The following is a 20,553-nucleotide window of genomic DNA, read 5'->3' on the forward strand; positions in this document are numbered from 1 at the left end:
ATTTTTAAAGTTGGGAGCGTCACCGGCCAACTGGTGAAAGTTGGGATTATTAAATTTCATTATTCCTAAAATCATATGAACAAAACTGAAATCACCTCAAAACTCATAGGAACTAAATCAAATCATGTGAACAAGGTAAAGATCATCTTAAAAACCTCACACGAAGTTATCAACCAAACGAAATTTTTTATGTACAATGAAAACCCCAAAAATATTCCGGCGACTTGACTAAACTCAGTAAAAAAAATTGATGTCTAGACCCGGTTAAAAACCTGAATTTTTAAACTATAATTTTTATGTTTACTTTACATCTTTTATGTTTAAGTGTTTTGAAAATGCATATTATAATGCAAATTGTTTGTACTTCAGTGAATTTATTCTAATTATTTTTATAAATTACAAATCAAATTTATTTTTGTGTAAAATAATAAAGAAGCTTATTTTTAAAACCAAGTATTAATACCTAGGGGTGGATCTAAGAATTTTTTTCACTGGGTTCCTTTTGATAGATTCTCACTGATTCTCACTATATTTTTTTTTTCAAATAATACAAGGTTCTCTCAAATTTTTCCCAAATTTTTTAAAGCGAATGAGTTTCTGAGAACCCACAAAAGTAGCATAGATCCGCCCCTGTTAATACCCGGTTCCAATACCCGGTTACATAGAGTATGATTTTTCTCCTTAATACTTATACCCGAACTCATCCCTTTTCTCTCAATACCTGATTTTTCAAAAGAAAACCCGGTTGCTACACCTCTAAATCTCTAATCTGTTGGACGTTAAAAAAAGAACATATATAATGGGCCAGACCATTTTGGGCCTTAATGGGCCTGTAACCCTACTCTCAATCTCTGAAACCGGAGTTGTTGACATTCACCAGATCGATGTCAGAAAATAAATACTTTACCGATCCGACAAAATCTCAACCTGCATCTCAAAAATGGCGAACTTCACGATGAACAACTCTCTCATCTCAATCGTAACACTCCTCATTATCATTTCATCATCGGTAATCGCCAGTTCCGATTCTCCCTTCATCGTAGCGCACAAGAAAGCTACACTCAACCGACTCAAATCCGGCGCCGAAAAAGTCTCCGTTTCGATCGATCTTTACAATCAAGGATCCGCGTAAGTAGATTTATCGTTTTGTTTCGAAAATTACTTTTGATCGGTTGATGTTGTAGCTCGAATTGATTGTTGAACAAGTTTGATTTAGGTTTTATGTGTTTTGTTGATTGATTGTGTGTGGATCTGAGTAGATCGGTTGAATTGGAGCTGGATTGTGCTTAATTTGTTTGATTGTTTGTGGATTTGAGTAGATCGATTGAATTGTAGTTGTATTGTGCTTAATTTGTTTGATTACGTGTGGATTTGAGATTGATTGAACAGTAATAGGTTTTTAAGCATCAATATCGATCTACATCTATTATCTGTTTGCTTTACTTGTAGTTATATATGCTCAATTTAGTTGATTATTTGTGGATTTGGATGATTGGTTGTGATTTGTGATTGATTGAACAGTATTAGGTTTGTAAGTATTGATATTGATCCGTATATGTTAGGTTTTGTTCAGGATTGGTTAATCTGCGATCTGTTTGCTTGAATTGTAGTTGTGTATGCTTAATTTAGCTGTTTATTTGTGAATTTGGAGTTTTGGTTGTGTTTTTAGGCATCGAGTACAATACAGTTAGAAATCTACTTCAAATCAAGTGGCTCTGTGCCGTTAGAGATTGATTGAAGTATTGAACAGTATTAGGTTTTTAGGCATCGATATTGATCTGCATTTTTTAGATTTCGTTCAGGCTTGGTTATTTTGCGATATATCCTTGCTTGAATTGTTTGATCATTTTTTGAGAAAAGAAATGTTAGTTTAGTATTATCTTGATTTCACATCATTGAGTACAATACAGTTAGAAATCTACTTCAAATCAAGTGGCTCTGTGCAGTTGGATCCAAGTTTGTTTGCTCTACTGTTTTGATCCAGGACTTGTAGTGGCTTGATTTGTATTGATTTGAATAGATAGTATATCTCAGATCCTTAACATGCAATTGCTGGTGGATTCAGTAATTCAGTTTGTTTTTATATTGTTTAGATTGTATTATTTTTTTTCCCTGACTTAAGTAATGAGCTGTCTTTTATATATCGATCTAGAGTGCTTAACTTTGCAAAATAGGCAACTCTATTGTTCATTTAAATTCTTCAGAAAATTTTCTAGTATGAATATTTGATGTTATTACCATAGTTGTTAAAAGCCATCGCCTCTTGCGCCTAGGCCCAATTTCCTAGTGAGGCGAGGCAATTGCGCTTTAAGTCTCCGTGTGATGGTTCATGCGCAGATTCCGGCCAAATTTTCTAAATTCCGGCAAGATTACAGCCAGATTTCTACTTTTATCTAACGAAACTACTTTTATACGCTAATAAACTAGCATTTTATAACTTTTGGTATTTGAATAGACGATATTAAATGTTATATAATAGCTTTGGTTTGTTTTATTTGAAGAATTGTATTAATTTTCTATTATACAAAAATACTTTAATCTTTTTGTTGTGCGCTTTTTTTTTTCTCAGGCCCACGCTTTTTTGCGCCTTGCGCCTAGGCCCCATGCGAGGCCTATGCGCCTTGGGTGCGCCTAACGCCTTTAATAACTATGGTTATTACATTGTAGGATTAAGAAAAAGTTAATTTTATATATGGGGAACTTCGATTTGACATTTGTTTGCTGTTTCCTGTTATATGTGTTATATGGTGTGCCTTGAATTTTTTGACACCAAGTTTAAAGTCTAGTCTAACTTTGTAGTAGTGTTCATGTATGCTATGTAATCAGAATCAGAGCTGTGCATTATCAATGATTCCTTTTCATAAACTAACTGCTCTAAACAACTCAAGTGTACAAAACTCTCTTACATAATCTCACAACACTGACCAACTTTTGTATACAGGCCCGCATATGATGTTAGTCTCACTGATGATGGCTGGTCTTCTGACATATTTAAGATTGTCTCAGGAAACACTTCAGCCTCTTGGGAAAGACTTGATGTGTACGTATCGAATTCTAACATGCCTAAATGCTAAATGTTCTTCAGTAAAAGTAATAATTTATTTTCATTATTTGACTCTCATAGTAATTTTTTTGTTTATACGATAGCGGTGCGGTTTTATCCCACTCCTTTGAGTTGGAATCAAATGTGAAAACCGTCTTTTATAGCACCCCAGCTGTTATCACGTTCCGTGCCCCCTCAAAGACCGCGCTTCAGGTTTGTTTACAAATAAAATGAAGTAATCTAGTCTCTTAGGCATCGTATGAGCTTAATCTTACAGTAATTTGGCTTTTGCAGGAGGCTTATTCAACTTCAATTCTGCCTCTCGAAATCCTATCGGAAAAACCTAAAGAGAGTCCACTTAATCTCGTAAGTTTATGCATCGTCAAACAATTTACTCTTTTTATTTTTTAAAATATAAAAAAATAAACACGAACGAACGTAAACAAACGTACATGAACGAACTTAACCGAACATATTAACAAACGTTCATGAACTCAGTCGAATGAAAGAGACCTGTGTTCGTGTTCGTTCGCTAAGCGAACATGAACGAACGTAACCGAACATATTACCGAACGTTCACGAACGCAGTCGAACGAACGAGACCTGTGTTCATGTACGTTTGCTAAGCTAACCGAACGAATTTTTTTGTTCGTGTTCGTTCGTTAAGCCAATCGAACAAACATAAACGAACTTCCTGCCACACGGTTCACGAACTGTTCGTTGAACGTTCGGTTCGTTTACAGCCCTAGGTATATTTGTCATTTGACACTAATCTTTTAGTTCAGGTAAAAATATGAAATATGAATTTATGCAAGTTTTCCAGGGTATATATGAAATTGCCTCTAATAAATCAATCTAGAAAAAAAACGACTAAATAAAAGTGTGTTAGTATGTTTGATTATCTAACTGATACATTGCTGTGTTCTTCTGCATGAATCTGTGCTTGATGGCTTCTAATTTGATATCCTTTCAGGCTAAGGTATATGTTGTATATGCATTTCTTTATACATGTTCGTTGTTCATTCAAATCATAATATGTTTTCTGAATTTGCAGAGGTTGTTGGCTAATTACGGGTCTCTAGTGTCGGTGATCTCCATTGTTGTTTTATTTGTGTACCTAGTGGCGACTCCATCCAAGTCCGGTGCTGCTAAGGGAAGCAAGAAGAAACGTTGATGAGGTTAGTCTGCAGTGTAATTTGTAGAGGCAAGGCTCGCTTTTGTGTTTTGACTGAGTAGACTATGGCAGAAAACCACAATGTTAGGTTTTGGCTTTAGACGTGTTGCACGGATAGTTTGTTATTAAATGGATGTTTTGTTTCGAATTACACAGGTAACCATTTCATTAAAGATTGATACGATTATTGAAAATCGATGAACATAAATGAGCGAATCTTAACCAGAACAAAGTATCGGAAGTTGATAAATGAAAATGAATTAATGATCTCGATCGTGTTCGTTCATATGATTTAGTAAACGGATTAAATGTCCTGTTTGTGTTTGTTGATTGTTTAGTAGACAAAAAACATCATCGAGACGTACATCATCACCATTAAGGCACTCACTTAACTGCATGTGGATGGTTATTAATCTGCAGAGATTAGTTAATATAACTAATTAATCCGACACACACATTTGATTTATTCCATCAATTTTATCCATGATGACATGCAGGGTTGCAAGTTTCAATAGAACATTAACGACAATGCAACACGAAATTTGTAGCGATGAGTTAGTTTTAGCTTAAACCAGGGAACACGCTTAGCTAAACGAACATGTACAAGTCTGCCTGATGGGTAAATTGTTTTGTCTCATTTTGACCTGTTTAGCTTAAATGGGTTAGGTCCGTTTATTTATGCTATATAAGATTTGACAGGTAAAAAGAAATAAGCATTAGATTTTATAGTTTATATGCAATTATTTTTATTTGTATATATAACTTTGGTCTTAAGTTGTAATATCAAAGTATTAATACGCAAAACTATAACATAAAACGAACTTTGTGGTTAAAAGGTTAGTGCTAGTGTGAACTCGTGAAAAAAGTTAAGTGTTCATGTGAACTCGTGAAAATTTGTATGAGTTTGTGTCTTAACATGTTCGTGTTTGTGTTAAATATTTAGGTTGGGCTCGTCGACTCATAAATACAAACCATTTAACACGCATAACCCCATGGACTAAATTTAGTAGATAACTAAAAATATAAGTCATGCAAATAATATGAACTTAGATTCATAAATTAGTGCGTATCAAACATATCTCTTTACATCAATAGACAACTTAAACAACTCCGTTGTACGTAGAAAATATTTTCACTATTGTTAGATCTGGATCGGACGGGCTGGTCGAGCTAAGAAATAGACCCTTTATCAGCTCGGTTCACATACGTTTCCACGCTAACAGTTGAACGAGACAATTTTTTGACTTTGCGGTTGAACCAGAAACCCCTTTGTCAATTCAATTTATTATCGTTATTCGTTAAAGTACTTTAAGCTAAAAAAAGAGTAAAAATAACATTTATCAGAATATTTACTGTTGCGGAGAGCGACGGTCTGTCAATTGGGTGGTTGAGGTGGCGAAAACTATAAATTTACGTTAAAAAAGTTAAACAAATGGAGATAAGAAATGACCACATGTACCAAATTTTCTAGTAACAATGTGTTACATTACACAATCATTTATCTTTTGTTTGGTTCTCGATTTATTATCGTTATTCATTAAAGTACTTTATAGTAAAAACGACATTAACAGAATATTTATTGCTACGGAAAGCGACGTTTTGTCAATTATGTGGTGGAGGTGGCGGCGAAAACCATAATTTTACATTAAAAAAGTTGAATAATGAAGATAAGAAAGGACCACATGTATATCGGCAGAACTATGTCTATATGTACCAAATTTTCTAGTAACAATGTGTTACATTACACAATCATTTTTCTTTTGTTTGGTTCTCAATTTATTATCGTTATTCATTAAAATACTTTATAGTAAAACCGACATTATCAAATAATTATTGTGACAAAAAGCGACGTTCTGTCAATTATGTGGTGGAGGTGGCGGCGAAAATCGTAATTTTACGTTAAAGGAAGATGAATAATGAAGATAAGAAAGGACCACATGTACATTGGCAGAACTATATGTCTATATGTACCAAATTTTCTAGTAAGGTGTTTCATTACACAATCATTTTCCTTTTTTTTGAAAGGTAAACTTTATTAAAACGCACGCTGCCTCAAATCGAGGCAACCAACAACAACATTTTTCTTTTGTTTGGTTCTCAATTTATTATTGTTATTCAATAAAATACTTTATAGCAAAAACGACATTATCAGAATATTTATTATTACGGAAAACGACGTTTGGTCAATTATGTGGTGGAGGTGGCGGCGAAAACAGTAATTTTAAGTTAAAAAAGTTGAATAATGAAGATAAGAAAGGACCACATGTGCATTTCTATGTCTATATGTACCAAATTTTCTAGTAACAATGTGTTACATTACACAATCAATTTTCTTTTGTTTGGTTCTCAAGTTATTATCGTTATTCATTAAAGTACTTTATAGTAAAACCGACATTATCAGATTATTTATTGTTACAAAAAGCTACGTTCTGTCAATTATGTGGTGGAGGTGGCGGCGAAAACCGTAATTTTATGTTAATGAAAGTTGAATAATGAAGATAAGAAAGGACCACATGTACATCGACAGGACTATATGTCTGTATGTACCAATTTTTCTAGTAACAATGTGTTACATTACACAATCATTTTTCTTTTGTTTGGTTCTCAAGTTATTTTCGTTATTCATTAAAGTACTTTATAGTAAAACCGACATTATCAGATTATTTATTGTTACAAAAAGAGACGTTTTGTCAATTATATGGTGGAAATGGCGGCGAAAACCGTAATTTTACGTCAAAGAAAGTTGAATAATGAAGATAAGAAATGATCATATTTACATCGGCAGAACTATATGTCTATATGTTCCAAATTTTCTAGTAACAATGTGTTACATTACACAATCATTTTTCTTTTGTCTGGTTCTCAATTATTATCGTTATTCATTCGTTAAAGTACTTTATAATAAAAATGACATTATCTGAATATTTAGTGGCGGAACCAGAACAATTCAGTTAGGGGGTCACTATAAGCTTATATTCTATACTGGTTCAAATTAGGGGGTCTATCTCTAAGTTTGTTCTTCAAAAACTCAAAATTTATAAATAAAAATTCAAAAAGTTCCGGTGCCCAGAGGGTCAATGGACCCTCTTTGACCCCCCTCAGGTTCCGCCCCTGAGAATATTTATTGTTACGGAAAGCGACGTTCTTTCAATTATGAGGTGGAGGTGGTGGTGAAAACCGTAATTTTACGTTAAAAAAGTTGAAAAATGAAGATAAGAAAGGACCACGTGTACATCGGCAGTTCTATGTCTACATGTACCAAATTTTCTTGTAACAATGTGTTACATTACACAATCAATTTTCTTTTATTTGGTTCTCAAGTTATTATCGTTATTCATTAAAGTACTTTATAGTAAAACCGACATTATCATATTATTTATTGTTACAAAAAGCGACGTTCTGTGAATTATGTGGTGGAGGTGGCGGCGAAAACCGTAATTCTACGTTAAAAAGGTTGAATAATGAAGATAAGAATGGACCACATGTATATTGGCAGAAGTATATGTCTATGTGTATCAAATTTTCTGATAACAATGTGTCACATTATAGAGTCATTTTTCTTTTGTTTGATTCTCAATTTATTATCGTTATTTATTAAAGTACTTTTTATCATAATATTTATTGTTACGATAAGCTGCATTCTATAATTATATGGTGGAGATCACGGCGAAAATCGTAATTTTACGTTAAAGGTGAATAGTTGAGACAAAAATAATTTCTAATAAATGTCCAAATAAAATTTAATTTAATACTCTTTTTTAAACTTTTTTGTTATGTTGTACAGTCAATAACAAAAAAAAAAAAAAAAAAACAATTTCTAATAAATGTCTAAAAAAGCCCTTCAAAAAATATAAATAAATAAATAAATGTCCAAAATAAAATAAAATTTTAATTTAATATATATTTAACTTTTTGTTATGTTATACAGTCAACAAAGATAGATGTAGGAGTGTAGGTAATGAATGGTAATGAGTGCCTAAAAAATATACAAGATACTTTAAAATCCTGAAAGTATCTATTATGGGTATAAGTGTATTTTATCCATCCATAATTGTTTTACAGCGACGTAATTGTATATGACTTTTGTATCTTTTGAGATTTGCAGTTACTTGTTGACCCCTATTTTTATTTTTATTTTTATTCTTATACAAGTGTTACTGTTTAAAATAATTGTTTCGCACTGGTACCATAACGGGTTGGCTAAGGCTTTGTGGTATGGGGTACGTCCCCATACCCGTCGAGGACCGGTGCCGCCTTCACACCATCCCGCCCCCCTCTCGTCCCCGTTCTCACTGGCGAGACCTTGACGTTGGAGACGGGCAGTAAATGACAAAAATTGTGGGGACCATTCGCAACTTTATCACCGTTTAATAAAAAAATGATGGAAATTGAGTTTACCATTTTCGGAGTCGTAAAAGTGTAGGCGCCGGAAGAAAGGTTGGGCGGTAGTGATGAAGATAGTGAAAGTTAGGGGTTTGCAATAAGGGGATTTTTTGTAGTAGGCTTAGTTGGGCTTTTGGTTTGGACTTCAGTATGGGCCTATCTCCAAAAGAATAACGGGCTGTTTGTTAATATTTTTATTAATGTGTATAAGCTATAAATATTTTTATTAATCTATTTGTTAAAAGTTAAAAAAATGGAAGATTAAAAAATATATATATATATATATATATAAGTGGTGGGATAGAATCATCTACGACCATCCTCCCATACCCTCTAATTTTGTGGGATGAACCATTATTGGGATGACTATGATGTGGCGCCTACGTGGCGGATCATCCTCCAAGGGAGGATGAGCACCATACCCTCTAGCCTAAAAAAAACTATTTTACACGTCCTTGTCAGTGTATCTCGAAGATTGCTAATGATTTTGATGAGTTAGGTATTTCGTTAATGAATCCTTTTAAATGGTTGTTGAATCGGACAGTTGTGCAAGGTTTTGGTTAGACCGTTAACAAATTTGTTTGGCTCAGTTGGTGTGGAAGACACTTTTCTCGTGCCTCTTATGTTAGTCGGTTAATGCAAGGCATTGCTACTGCTACGCTTACAAACTTGAAATTTTTCAAATATACCAAATTAAAACTAAAAATATCATATATTCTCTTACAAAATAGTTAAAATATCAAATTTATTAAAAACAATCAAATAAATAATCATTTTATTCTTATTTTTTTAACTTTAAATTTTCATATGTACTCATCTTTTAACTTCATATATTTATATAGAAACGAGATCAGGAGAAAACGCTCAAAAGTGTGAGAACGCATCCTGGCCCAACACGTGTCTCGCGGCTTAGAGAAGGGCGGAGGGGCTTTTTTGTCTTTTCATTCTTCTTTTATTTCCCAATACGGTATAATATTTTATGACGTCTAAGTTTTTTTGGCGTTAATTGTATTTTTTAAACTTTTTAGCGTTGAATTAATTGTTTTTGTGTCACGTATATCAATTTTTGGCGTTATAGCGTTTTCTGGTTAATTTTTTTGGCGTTTATGGCGTTTTGTATAATAATTCACTGCGAGTCACTAATATTTGCATAAGATTACAATAAGACAAATTTTTTTTTTGGCGTTTAGTGAATTTTTTGGCGTTTAATACCTCTTCCAAGGTGTTTTGCCAGCAGCTGTTCTCCCAGTTTTCATACTTCTAGCGTTTTGGTTTTTGTAGCTTTTGACATTTTATATAATAATGTATTTTATTTATAGAAAATTAGATAACAAATCAACATATAACTTGATATCAAAACAATATGAAATGAAAACAAAAATAATAAAAAATGGTAATCTAATTTCTCTTCCGAATCTTCACTGTCATCAGGCTCTATCTTTCTTGAATTTATTTTGGCGTTTTGAACCTCATACTTTACGTAGATGCCAACTTTCCGACATAAACCCCGTCTTTTTCAGAAGAAGCTGCTTAGTGGCATCCTGTTTTTTGGTGTGATAGTCTTGTTTGGTGGCATGTCATTGAAGATCAACTCTTGCTTGATGCTATTTGTATTAATGGTGTCCAAAATAGCTTTTTAAACTTTGGTTGAACCCTTTCTTTCATGCCTATAATCATCAAGAACAAAGCTCACATGATGGCATATCACTGTCATCAGTCTCTTTTTCTTGAATATTTGTCTATCTCATCTAGCAAAATATTATTGAGTTAACCTCCTCAAAAAAAGGATCCATTTCATTGAAAGCTTTGACATCTGTGGCGTTTTAAAGGGAATGGTTTCTAGAGGATATGGCGTTTTTGTGTTTTCTGGGTGTGATTAATTTCATTGTGTATAGATCCCTCTCTTATAGGAGTTTTTTGACGCGTAGTTTAGGCGGGACTTTTTTATTGTAATAAATGATAGTAATAAAGTAACTGTCTTTTCAGTTACTGTTTTTTGTATTTATTGTGTTGATCAACTTTTATCAGTTTTATAGGTTATAGACGTCCCATGTTCTAAGTTTAGCATTTTTTTTAAATGGCCTTATGCATACCAACAGGACAAAATACAATAATAGAGTAAATAAAATATTAAGCAGGAAAAATATTTTTGTTATTTTTGGCGTTTTGTTAGGGTTAACTATTTTTAGTATTATTTTGGCGTTTTGTTACTAAAGATAGAAATATTTCATTTAATTATCTTAAAAAAAGATTACAAAGAAGAAAAAAAAAGGAAAAAAATTTAAATCCTTCGTCCGAAGGTACTTTATCTGAATAGTATCCATCACTTGTGTCATCTTCTTGCTCCTCGTTGTCTTCATCTTGATCTTCATCCATGTCATCACATTCACCTTCATCAGTTTCTTGTTCCTAAAGATTCTGAAGCCTCCACCTGAACATATCTTGCATTAACTCCAATTTTGAGTCTATTTCTGTGTTGGTACAAGTGGCGTTATGCAATTCATCCATGAAACCCAGTCGCTGCTTTGTCATGATGTTCTCTAGCCAGTATACTTCCTCCTCTCCGCTGTCGTATATAACAGTCACCATGTCTGTTTCATCATCAAACCGTCATGATGTAATGACAGGGTCTTGCTTCACATCTTCTTTGATTGGTCCAAATTTGCTTGTTAATGCTTTCATAAGCATATGCGTTTCATGGCATTCGTTGTCTAGAGCGATGCCAATGGATAAGATTTGCCTCTGTATCTCTTCTTGCATTTTCAGAATTGCCTTCACCGTCTTAACATACACCCTCCTTCTGTTGTCAAAATGTAGGACGTATCGCCTGATTCCCAGAGTGTATCTCCACGAAACGATTGTTGCCATTTTTGGTGTTTTGTTTAAGTTGGCGTTTTTGGTTAATGATTTTTTTTTTTTTTTTTTTGCAGAAAATGGATAGATTGAAGTGATTATGGAAGCTATGTTTTACGTTTGTTTATATAATGATGTTTTTGGCGCGTAATTTAGGAGGGAATTTCTTCTAATATATGTTAATAACTGAAATTCAGTTGTTTTGTGTTGTTTCATCTTCCTGTAATATTCACCGCGTTTTATTTTTAGATTTTGGCGTTTTGTTTTTAATGGCGTTTTATTTTTTTGTTTGGCGTTTTTTTTTTTGGCGTTTTATCATTTGATGGCGTTTTGAATATGAGGGGTAAAAAGACCCTTTTACCCTTAATGAAGCGCGTCCCACCTAATAATATTGATGTTATTTACGAAAACTCCACCGCGCAATTTAGTCCATAGATTGTTTTGATCGGACGATCCATAATCGTTCTCACCGTTCTCACACTTTTCACCGTTTTCTCAAAATTCTGACCCTATTTATATAACACGTTTTAAGCTTAAATTTATTTTTACCTATTTTTTATTTTTATTTTTTTTTCTCATAAACAACAGTATTAAGCTAAATAATTAAGTTAGAAATGAGTAAATATAATATTTGAAGTTAAGGGTCATCTATGAGATTTCAAAGTTTAAAAATAAAAGGGAAAAATTGTTATATATTGTATTTAATGAATTAGATATATATAATATTTCAATGACTTTATAAAGATATATATATGATATTTACAATTTGACAAAGATATATATAATATTTTGCAAGTTTACTCATATACGAAGTTAGCGTTAAAACTTAACTTTGGTTTTATGGTATCACCAACTCTATGTTTTGGTCTATTTAAAGGGCCAGACATTATGCCTAGTGGAGAAGGATATGATTGGGTGGTTCTACTGGTGACACGATGATACTCTAGTAATCCGTCAGTGATCAAGTTTACCGTAAAAAAAAAGTGTCAGGAATCAACTAATGTATAATGAGACCTTTACTTGGGTTTCAAAATCCACGAAAGAGATGAAGGCCCAGTTGTTCTCTTATATCAATATCAATAATTAATGCTATGTTTCGGTCGTAACATCATAGCATTTGTTGGATACCACGTAGCTGTTCTTCTGATTGTTTTGTGGCGCATTCAGTGGTCTTTTTCTTTTTCTTTTTCTTTTTTTACAATTTGTATTTTCCAACTTTCTTTTGGCTTTTATAACTATTATACTAGTTCTAAAAAAAACTAAATGTTAAAAATAATTTTAAATTCAAAGTAATAATAATTAATAAAGCAAAGCAAAAGTTTAAAAGTTTGCTTATTCTTAATATAGTAGTTTATTGTTATATTACTTTACTCATTTTTATAATTTTATTTGCTTCAAGATTTTTTCTTTTTCATAATATATAACTGTCTGTGTATAAATGTTTCATAAGACAATGCGATGAACTAAGGGTTGAGCCCAGACAATTTTGGCTGTGTAGACATAGTATCCTATGTTCAATGGTTTAGACTTTAGATCATTAGATGACTTATCATAATATGCTTAAGTAATTTCTCGGTGAAAGTAATACCATCCGTTGTGGTTTAACTAAAAAGTGCATAACGCTCTACAAAGTCAATGTCACGGAGGCAATAAACTTTAACTAATCCACTCTTTAACTATCACGTTGTGGTTTAACTAACCATTTTTATTAAGAACTATTTATATTAAATAAATAAAACTAAATTAATCTCATATTGGGTGGGTTTAGTTTTTTAATTGAGTTTGGAAATTAATTGGGTAGGTGAAATAGATGTATCAAAGATTACTCGTTCGTATGGAATAAGTGGGTGCCGAAAAAGTGGGTGCCGAAAAAGGTGGGTTTTGTTGCTTGGCGAGCTGAAAAGGAGCGTCTTCCCACGAGGATGGCTTTGGCTCAAAGAAATATTCAAGTAAATTCGGATAGGTGCGCCATATGTGGAGACTATGCGGAGACGAGCGAGCATTTATTTGTATCATGTCACCTTGCACAAACGGTTTGGGCTCTTATTACACAATGGTGCAAAATACCCGTGTTTTTTGCCTTTGGCATAAAGGACATTCTAGATCTGCATTTATTCGTGAAAAGTTCTACAAAGAAAAAGAAGATTATCCAGGCCATTGTTCATGTCACATTTTGGAGTATTTGGGCTGCAAGAAACAAACTCATTTTTGATGGTTCCTATCCAGAGGTATCAAAGATTTTGGAGGAAGTGAAGGTTATGAGTTATCTATGGGTCAAAAATCGTTCAAAGGATGCTGCGATTACGTTGGAGAGCTGGAAAAGATTCGATGATTTCGGTTAAATTCGAGTAGGGTCCTGTATTGTTTTTTCTTGTTTTATGGTTGTTTGGTGTGCCGCTCTAGCCGGCTTGTATATTTTTGGTGTAGCTCCTTGCTAATTAATAAAACGTTTTTGTTGGCCGTTCAAAAAAAAAAGGTGAAATAGATGTAAGGGCGTGAAGAGACTAACGCCCAAAGGGGCAATTGGTTTGGCCGAGGAAATCCCGTTAAAGGTGTGATGAGGTGGTAGGGGTGCCAGTGCCACCCCACAACTGGTGGTCCAAGTGACCCATCAGTAAAGGTCCATCCGAAAACATGGCGTGGTAAAGGGAAAGAGTTAGCCGACACAATACCGACGACGTTTACTGAATAATCACCAACGCGTTACCGAAAACTACTACATCATCGAAACAACGATAGATCACCGACACGTTTTTACCGATCAATGTTATTTTTTGTCACTAAACTCAGTTTTTTAGCATTTTTAATCTCCATGTGACATGGAGTTGGTTGTGGCCGGTTAATGTGACAAGTCTGGTAAAGTAACATGCAAAAGTTCTGCCGGTTAATGACGTAAGCCTCTCAATAATTGCTCGCCGGAAAATATGAACATGGAGGTGGTGGTTAGTGAGGGAAATAATATATATAATTCACATTCACAAGGTTATTTTAAAATACAAAATCACTCATTTACATCCTCTAAATTTAATTTTAAGTACACTCAATCTTTTAACAGTTTGTACTTTGTAGGGTTGTTCATTAGCCGAGCCGAGCCGAGCTAGGGTAAGCTCGGGCTCGGCTCGATTATAAACCAAGCTGGCTCGGCTCGGATTTGAAACCGAGCTGAAAATCTAAGCTCGGGCTCGGCTTGGTTTTAAACCGAGCTGGCTCGGCTCGGCTTGGTTTGGCTCAATTTTAAAAATAAAAATTAATACATAGCTCTCAAAATTCAGTATTCTAAAATATTATTCAATACTTCAAAAGAACATATATTCAAAATAAGTCCAACCTATTACATTACAAGCCAAAACCACGTTCAACAATGCAAAATAAGTTTTATAATTCAAGTAAATACAATATTGGTTCACTAGCACAACAATCAACCTTTAAATATGTCATAGATATCAAACTACAAGCCTAAATACATGTAAATAATAATCACGTTTTTGTAATATATTATATGTATATAAAAATAATATATATTATAAGTAAAATACTTCGAGCTAAGCCGAGTCGAGCTACCAAGCGAGCCAAACCCAGCCAAATTTGGCTCGTCACGAGCCGAGCCGAGCCGAGCTAGACTCATTTTCTAACCGAGCGGAGCCGGCTCGGCTCACTTTCAAACCAAGCCATATCGAGCGTGCTTTTTCCGAGCGAGTTCCAAGCCGCAAGCTTTTTGGACAGTCCTACCAATTTGAATGTGTTAAGTTTCTTATAATGATAATTATTATTCTTTTACTTTTGTTATTAAATAGTTTAATAATGTTATTTCTATTATATTATTATTAGTTAACACGAGTGTGTTTAAATTAGCTTATTTTGCTTTATTTTTTAATAAAAATAGTTTTGAGTTCACGTGATATTTTTTGTACTTAAGCCTTCGTTACTTTTGTCTTTTTCGTACCAACTCATTTTTTTTTCTGTTGAGAAAACTTTTTTTTGTTTCATTTTTTTCGATAGAAACGTTTCATTTTGTATAAAAAAAGAAATGCTTATATTTTATTTTATATTGATTTACTTTTAGTGTAAGAACAAAAAATATAACTTAAATAATACTGATAAACGAGACGACTTGACGTAAAAAATAAAATAAGAAACTAGATACGTGGGTCGATTTGACAGATAGAAAAGAACACGTGTATACAACAAAACAGAAATACATTTACTCATAATAATTTCAGATTTACTTATTATATTCATGTTTATATTTCCAATTAATTTAAAATTAATAATAGTATACAAAAAAAATCATTATACAAAACATTATATGCATTAGAAATTAGTGATTCAATAATCCAACTTGAAGTTTACACTAAAAATCATTTTGAACCCCTAAATTACAGGTGAATTTAATTGAAAAATGTACCAAGTTCACAATCATTTTAAGCTTTGCAACTTATAGCCAACACTTGATCAATCAATTCTTGCAAAGCTTGGCTACAACACATATGTTCATCGATTTGACACCACTTGTCAAAGCATAAGATAATTAGATTTACGTAAAATGGTTTAATCTTGTTAGAGCAGCTCCAACCCGGATGGCAGGTGGAGCCTAGGAGGTGTCGAACAGACCGGGCGGGGATCGGGGCTTCAAGCAAGCGTCTGGAATTCAAACACAAAGAAACGGATTAATGGTGGGTCTTTCTACATGCGAGAAAGGATCATAAGAAAGCTTAAAATTTGCTAGAGAACTTCGAGAAAGCGAAATTAAAGAATATTTATTTTATTTGTGATTCTTTTTATATGTTATAATATAAATCTTCTCCAAAACAATGAAAAACTATATATAGGTCGCGAAATACATATATGTAACTTCATGAACTACATATATGTATTTTTTCACGAGCTACATGTACGTTTCTATATATTTTATAATACTATAATGAAAATAAATAAGAAAAACAATTATTTTTTTCTCGGTTTTCAAGTTTTTAGTGGTTTTCTTATGAACCTAACTATATATATATATATATATATATATATATATATATATATATATATATATATATATATATATATAATTTTAGAATTATTTTTTAAAAGGTGTTTAAAAGTAGACGTAGTATAGAAAGTGAGTTTATTTAAAGTATGGTATAGATATGATAGTAACAATTAATGTAATGTATTTGAATGTATTTAAAGTATATACTTTAAAGATGCTCCTTGGGAGTTGGACATACTATATTAAAGTGTTATAGGTTGACTATTTTTACCTATTGTTAAGATAAAAATTAAGAGACAAGTCTCTCATGCTTAAGCATTCACATTAGAATACTTATAAGATCCCAAACTAAGATTTCATCAAATTCTTGCTCTTCATCTTATTCTATAAGATCCCAAACTAAGATTTCATCAAATTCTTGCACTTCATTTTATTCTATAAATTACGAAATAAATATATGGATTGAATAATGGTTTCTATGTGTATGGAATTACTATTTATGGGAATGATAAAATGAAAACCTTGGTGAGTTAAGAAAATCAACAGAACCTCATCTCCACCATCTATCCATTTAATCTATGGTGATGAAGAAACAATGATCTAAATTGACTGGAATCAATCAGATCTGGGGTTTTGTTCCTGCATAAAGAGGTTAATCTTCTCGCTGATTCGCTGGTTTGGGACTACTTCACCGGAGAACACTGCAAAACAGAAAGCCGTTAGACTCGCCACAGGGAGAATGGGGGTTTTCTCCGTGACCACCCACCGGCGTGAGAATAAGTACAGTGATCTCAAAGGGAAAGATGAAGTAGTAAGAGTGAAAGTATGTGAAAGTAGCTTGTGAGATCATACCTGAAGTCTCATATTTATAACCGGATTTTGGCGCCAAAAAGGTGACAGAGGTAAACGACGGAAATTACTTTTCCGTTGACAGTTATCTCTTTCCGTCAATTAGTTAACTCCACATCCATGCACACAGATCGTGGATCAGATCGACGGCTGGGGAGATGCCACGTGGAAAGTGGCTTTGTGTAGATCTTTCTTCAAGTTAGTGCCATTATCGTGATTTAGATGAGGGCTTAGGATCGTGCCACGTCACATTCGGTTATAACCGAATGAAGCCATGCACGATGAGCATTTAAGGTCTTCTAGAAGATCTACAGTTGTAAACCATTGCATTACTGGCACATGCCCATTCTGTTGTAACAGAAAAGATTCCCTTTGTTCAAGTCCTGATTTTATGCACGCGAAAATATTTAGGACTTTATCTTCAAGCCTAACCGTACCCTTGTGCGAGCCCGCGCAAGGGTGTTAGTTGAATATTTGTCTTTCTTTTCTCCGGCGCATGGTCATCGAAGACTGTTCTTTCCCAAATCTTGTTTAGAACCGTTGCGCGGCCGCGCAGGGTCTTATTCAAGATGCTTTTGGAATGAAGTTATGGTATGGCCCTATGCGCTTGCGGAGGGTTTTTGGGACCATACCCCTTTAAGTCCCCCCAGTCCAGTGTTGCTCCTATGCGCCAATGGCAAGTAGGTGGAGCACTAGACTATAAAAATGAAGTGCGCGCTTTTGTTGTTTGAGAAGTAGCGAGGTTGTTCGGCGCAAGGTATGAATAAATTTTCTTACAGAAGATATTTCTTGTTTCTTTAAGCTGAGGTTTTCATGATTTCAAATTTTGAAAAACTTGAATCATGGCAGGCAAGTTGGTAAAAGGTACTGTGCTGATGTTGACATGTGACGGTTAGGTGACAGGCTGTCACTTGTCAGACATCAAACATTAATTGGGCGTCGTCAAACGTGGTTCGTACGCACGTGTGAAGTTGTTTCTTGTTCCCCACTCGCCCTTATTGTCTTGGTAACCGTGTTTTCCTGACGGTGAGTATATATACCTTTGAGTGGCTTCTGTTTTCATTACTTATCTTTGAATCCTTTTGTCTTCTCCGATTTTCTTTAAAAAGAAACCTGCAACTTTGCTTTGTACCCTTTATGTCTACCGGCGATTATCCAAAAGATTCTGCAGAGGAGATGTCTTCTTCTTTACCTCCAATAAAATGGCAAAAGAGATCTTCGATGGTCTTGTTAAGAATTTCAAGTTTCCCAAGAGTTGGGTGTGATGTATCCAGAAGATGGACAAACGGCGGCCCAAGCTCCGGCTGGTTAAATCACCCTATTTTGGGAGTATTTCACTGAAGGTAACTTTCGGATACCAGTAACAAGATTTGTTCTCGACATTCTTGGTTACTATAAATTTCACATATTTCAGTTGAATCCCATGGGAATGGTTCGGATCCGGCACTTCGAGTTTCTTTGTCGATCTGTGCATATTGAGCCCTTGGTTGATCGTTTTCGAGTGTTTTATCAACTGCATTGTTCTCAAGGTTTTTACTCGTTTGCTCAACGTCCGACATCCAAAAAGATTCTGCTTTCACCTCCAAAGTCTTTCCATGAATGGAAACTCAAGTTCTTTTACATCAAGGCTAGAGTAATTCCGATGAAGATGACCTTCCGTGGGGCAGAAGATATTGTGGTAGAAACCCTTAAGACTCCCTAGGCAGAGATATGGTACCAGGATATGAAGGATGTTCCCTCCGTTGAACTACCTGAGAGGGCCTTAGTTGCTGCCGGGATGAGTCTACACTAGAAGGCAGAGCGCCATGACAAGCCAGTGTATGTGGAAGATGACAGGAGTAAGTCATCGAATCTTTTCTGATATTATGTGAAATTGTTGTTAATTTTTCCCTTTGCAGTTGTTGCCTTGTATGTTGTGGCGTACAAGAGAGAGAATGGGAAAATGACAATTGTTCAGAAGGGTGCTAATGAGAAGCCATGATATCATCAAATAGTGAAGAACTTTGCGCTTCCAAAGGATGCAGATTTGAGTGTGCAGCCTTCTAGTGATGTTGGTACATGTCTCTTACATCTCTTAGGCAATATTGCAATATTACTCTTTGGTGATGTTGCGCTTTAGGTAATATTGCAATATTTCTTCTTTTGAATAGGTGAGTTGACGAATCTAGGCGTAGGCCCAGAATCCAAGAAGAAAAAACATGCGCCTGCTGCCACTGCTACGCCTAAGAAATTTGACACACTGAAGGTAGACGTTCTCAAGGAAGAGAAGAAGAAAGGTACGCGCCTTGTTTCTGAATCTTGGTGTGATTACGTAGTGGTGTCTGACACGTTAGAGGGTCTTGCGCCTGTAGCTGTGAAAAACCGAAACCGGAACCTCGAGATACTGCGGATATTCCGGTAGCAAATCCTGAGGATCCCATAGATCTGGAATCAAGACCTGAACCACTGTTGAGGACTGAGGCGGTGAAGAGGAAAACAGAAGGTGAAGCTGCGGCGCAGCCCGCAAAGAAGATCGCAAGGAAGAAGATCAGTAAAAAGGGCAACCTAGATGCGTTTGCTGCGAAGCTTTCTCCAGGTGAGTATCTTCTTAACTTCTGTGTTTACCATATTGTAAGATAACATGAACTTTTCTTTTGCAGAGAGGCCTATTCCATCCGTTCGTGCGGAATCATCATCTGTTTTTAATGATGACCTTCCACCATCACCACCCCGCGCATCTATCAGAGAGCAGTTAGAGGGTACCAAAACTGTAGAAGCGGAGGTGAAGAAGGTTGTGGAAGTGGAGAAGCCTGTTGAAGTTGAGGTGGAAGCAGGGAAAACTGTGGAGGCGGAGACGACTGACGGTGTTGCCAAGCCCAAGTCTCCGGAGGTTGTGGCGCATGGACCAGAAAGAGGAAAATCCATTTTTGAAGAAGAGTCTCCTGTGATAACCGTTCCTTCTTCTGCGGGTACTTCCGCCCCTCCCAGAGATGATATTGAAGAAAACCCCATTCATGTTGATCAGGGCTTTATTGCTCATGATGAAGAGGAAGATTCTCCTATCCACCCGGATGAGACTCCGGGGGATTATTATTATAGAACTTATTCTGAGAAAAGAGCTTCCGAAATCCACGCGTATGTGTGGAAACTTAAACAAGGCGACACATTCTCTGATTGGCAAGTGTGTCGTGATTGGCTGCAGGGTATTTTTCCACCTGCTGAAGTTAAATTCCAAGAAGAGCAATCCCATGAGCGTACCTATCACTCGTACCTTGAAGAAATTGCTAGTTC

The 20,553-nt window shown here is 34.8% G+C and overlaps 2 protein-coding genes across 2 annotated transcripts; both read left to right on the forward strand.

The window, feature by feature from the left end:
• The first annotated feature begins 896 nt into the window (after positions 1–896).
• LOC110911306 (translocon-associated protein subunit beta) lies at positions 897–4,411 on the forward strand. The gene is made up of 6 exons (XM_022155910.2): positions 897–1,128; positions 2,942–3,040; positions 3,148–3,256; positions 3,338–3,409; positions 4,017–4,022; positions 4,098–4,411. The coding sequence occupies exons 1-6, from the start codon at positions 941–943 to the stop codon at positions 4,215–4,217; spliced, it is 594 nt and encodes a 197-aa protein (XP_022011602.1). The 5' UTR covers positions 897–940; the 3' UTR covers positions 4,218–4,411.
• Positions 4,412–13,375: 8,964 nt separating this feature from the next.
• LOC110913558 lies at positions 13,376–13,795 on the forward strand. Its single transcript, XM_022158379.1, has one exon. It carries the CDS (start codon positions 13,376–13,378, stop codon positions 13,793–13,795), a length of 420 nt encoding a protein of 139 aa, XP_022014071.1.
• The last annotated feature ends 6,758 nt before the right edge of the window (positions 13,796–20,553 follow it).

This window comes from Helianthus annuus, chromosome 15 (genome assembly GCF_002127325.2).
Source record: "Helianthus annuus cultivar XRQ/B chromosome 15, HanXRQr2.0-SUNRISE, whole genome shotgun sequence".
Classification (NCBI taxonomy): domain Eukaryota; kingdom Viridiplantae; phylum Streptophyta; class Magnoliopsida; order Asterales; family Asteraceae; genus Helianthus; species Helianthus annuus.

Bases quoted from the DNA above. Each gene is read 5' to 3' on its own strand.
- LOC110913558 (XM_022158379.1), top strand. From the start codon at position 13,376: ATGGCTTTGGCTCAAAGAAATATTCAAGTAAATTCGGATAGGTGCGCC.
- LOC110911306 (XM_022155910.2), top strand. From the start codon at position 941: ATGGCGAACTTCACGATGAACAACTCTCTCATCTCAATCGTAACACTC. The intron at 1,129-2,941 runs GTAAGTAGATTT...TTTTGTATACAG, and splicing joins CTTTACAATCAAGGATCCGC to GCCCGCATATGATGTTAGTC. The intron at 3,041-3,147 runs GTACGTATCGAA...TTTATACGATAG, and splicing joins TCTTGGGAAAGACTTGATGT to CGGTGCGGTTTTATCCCACT.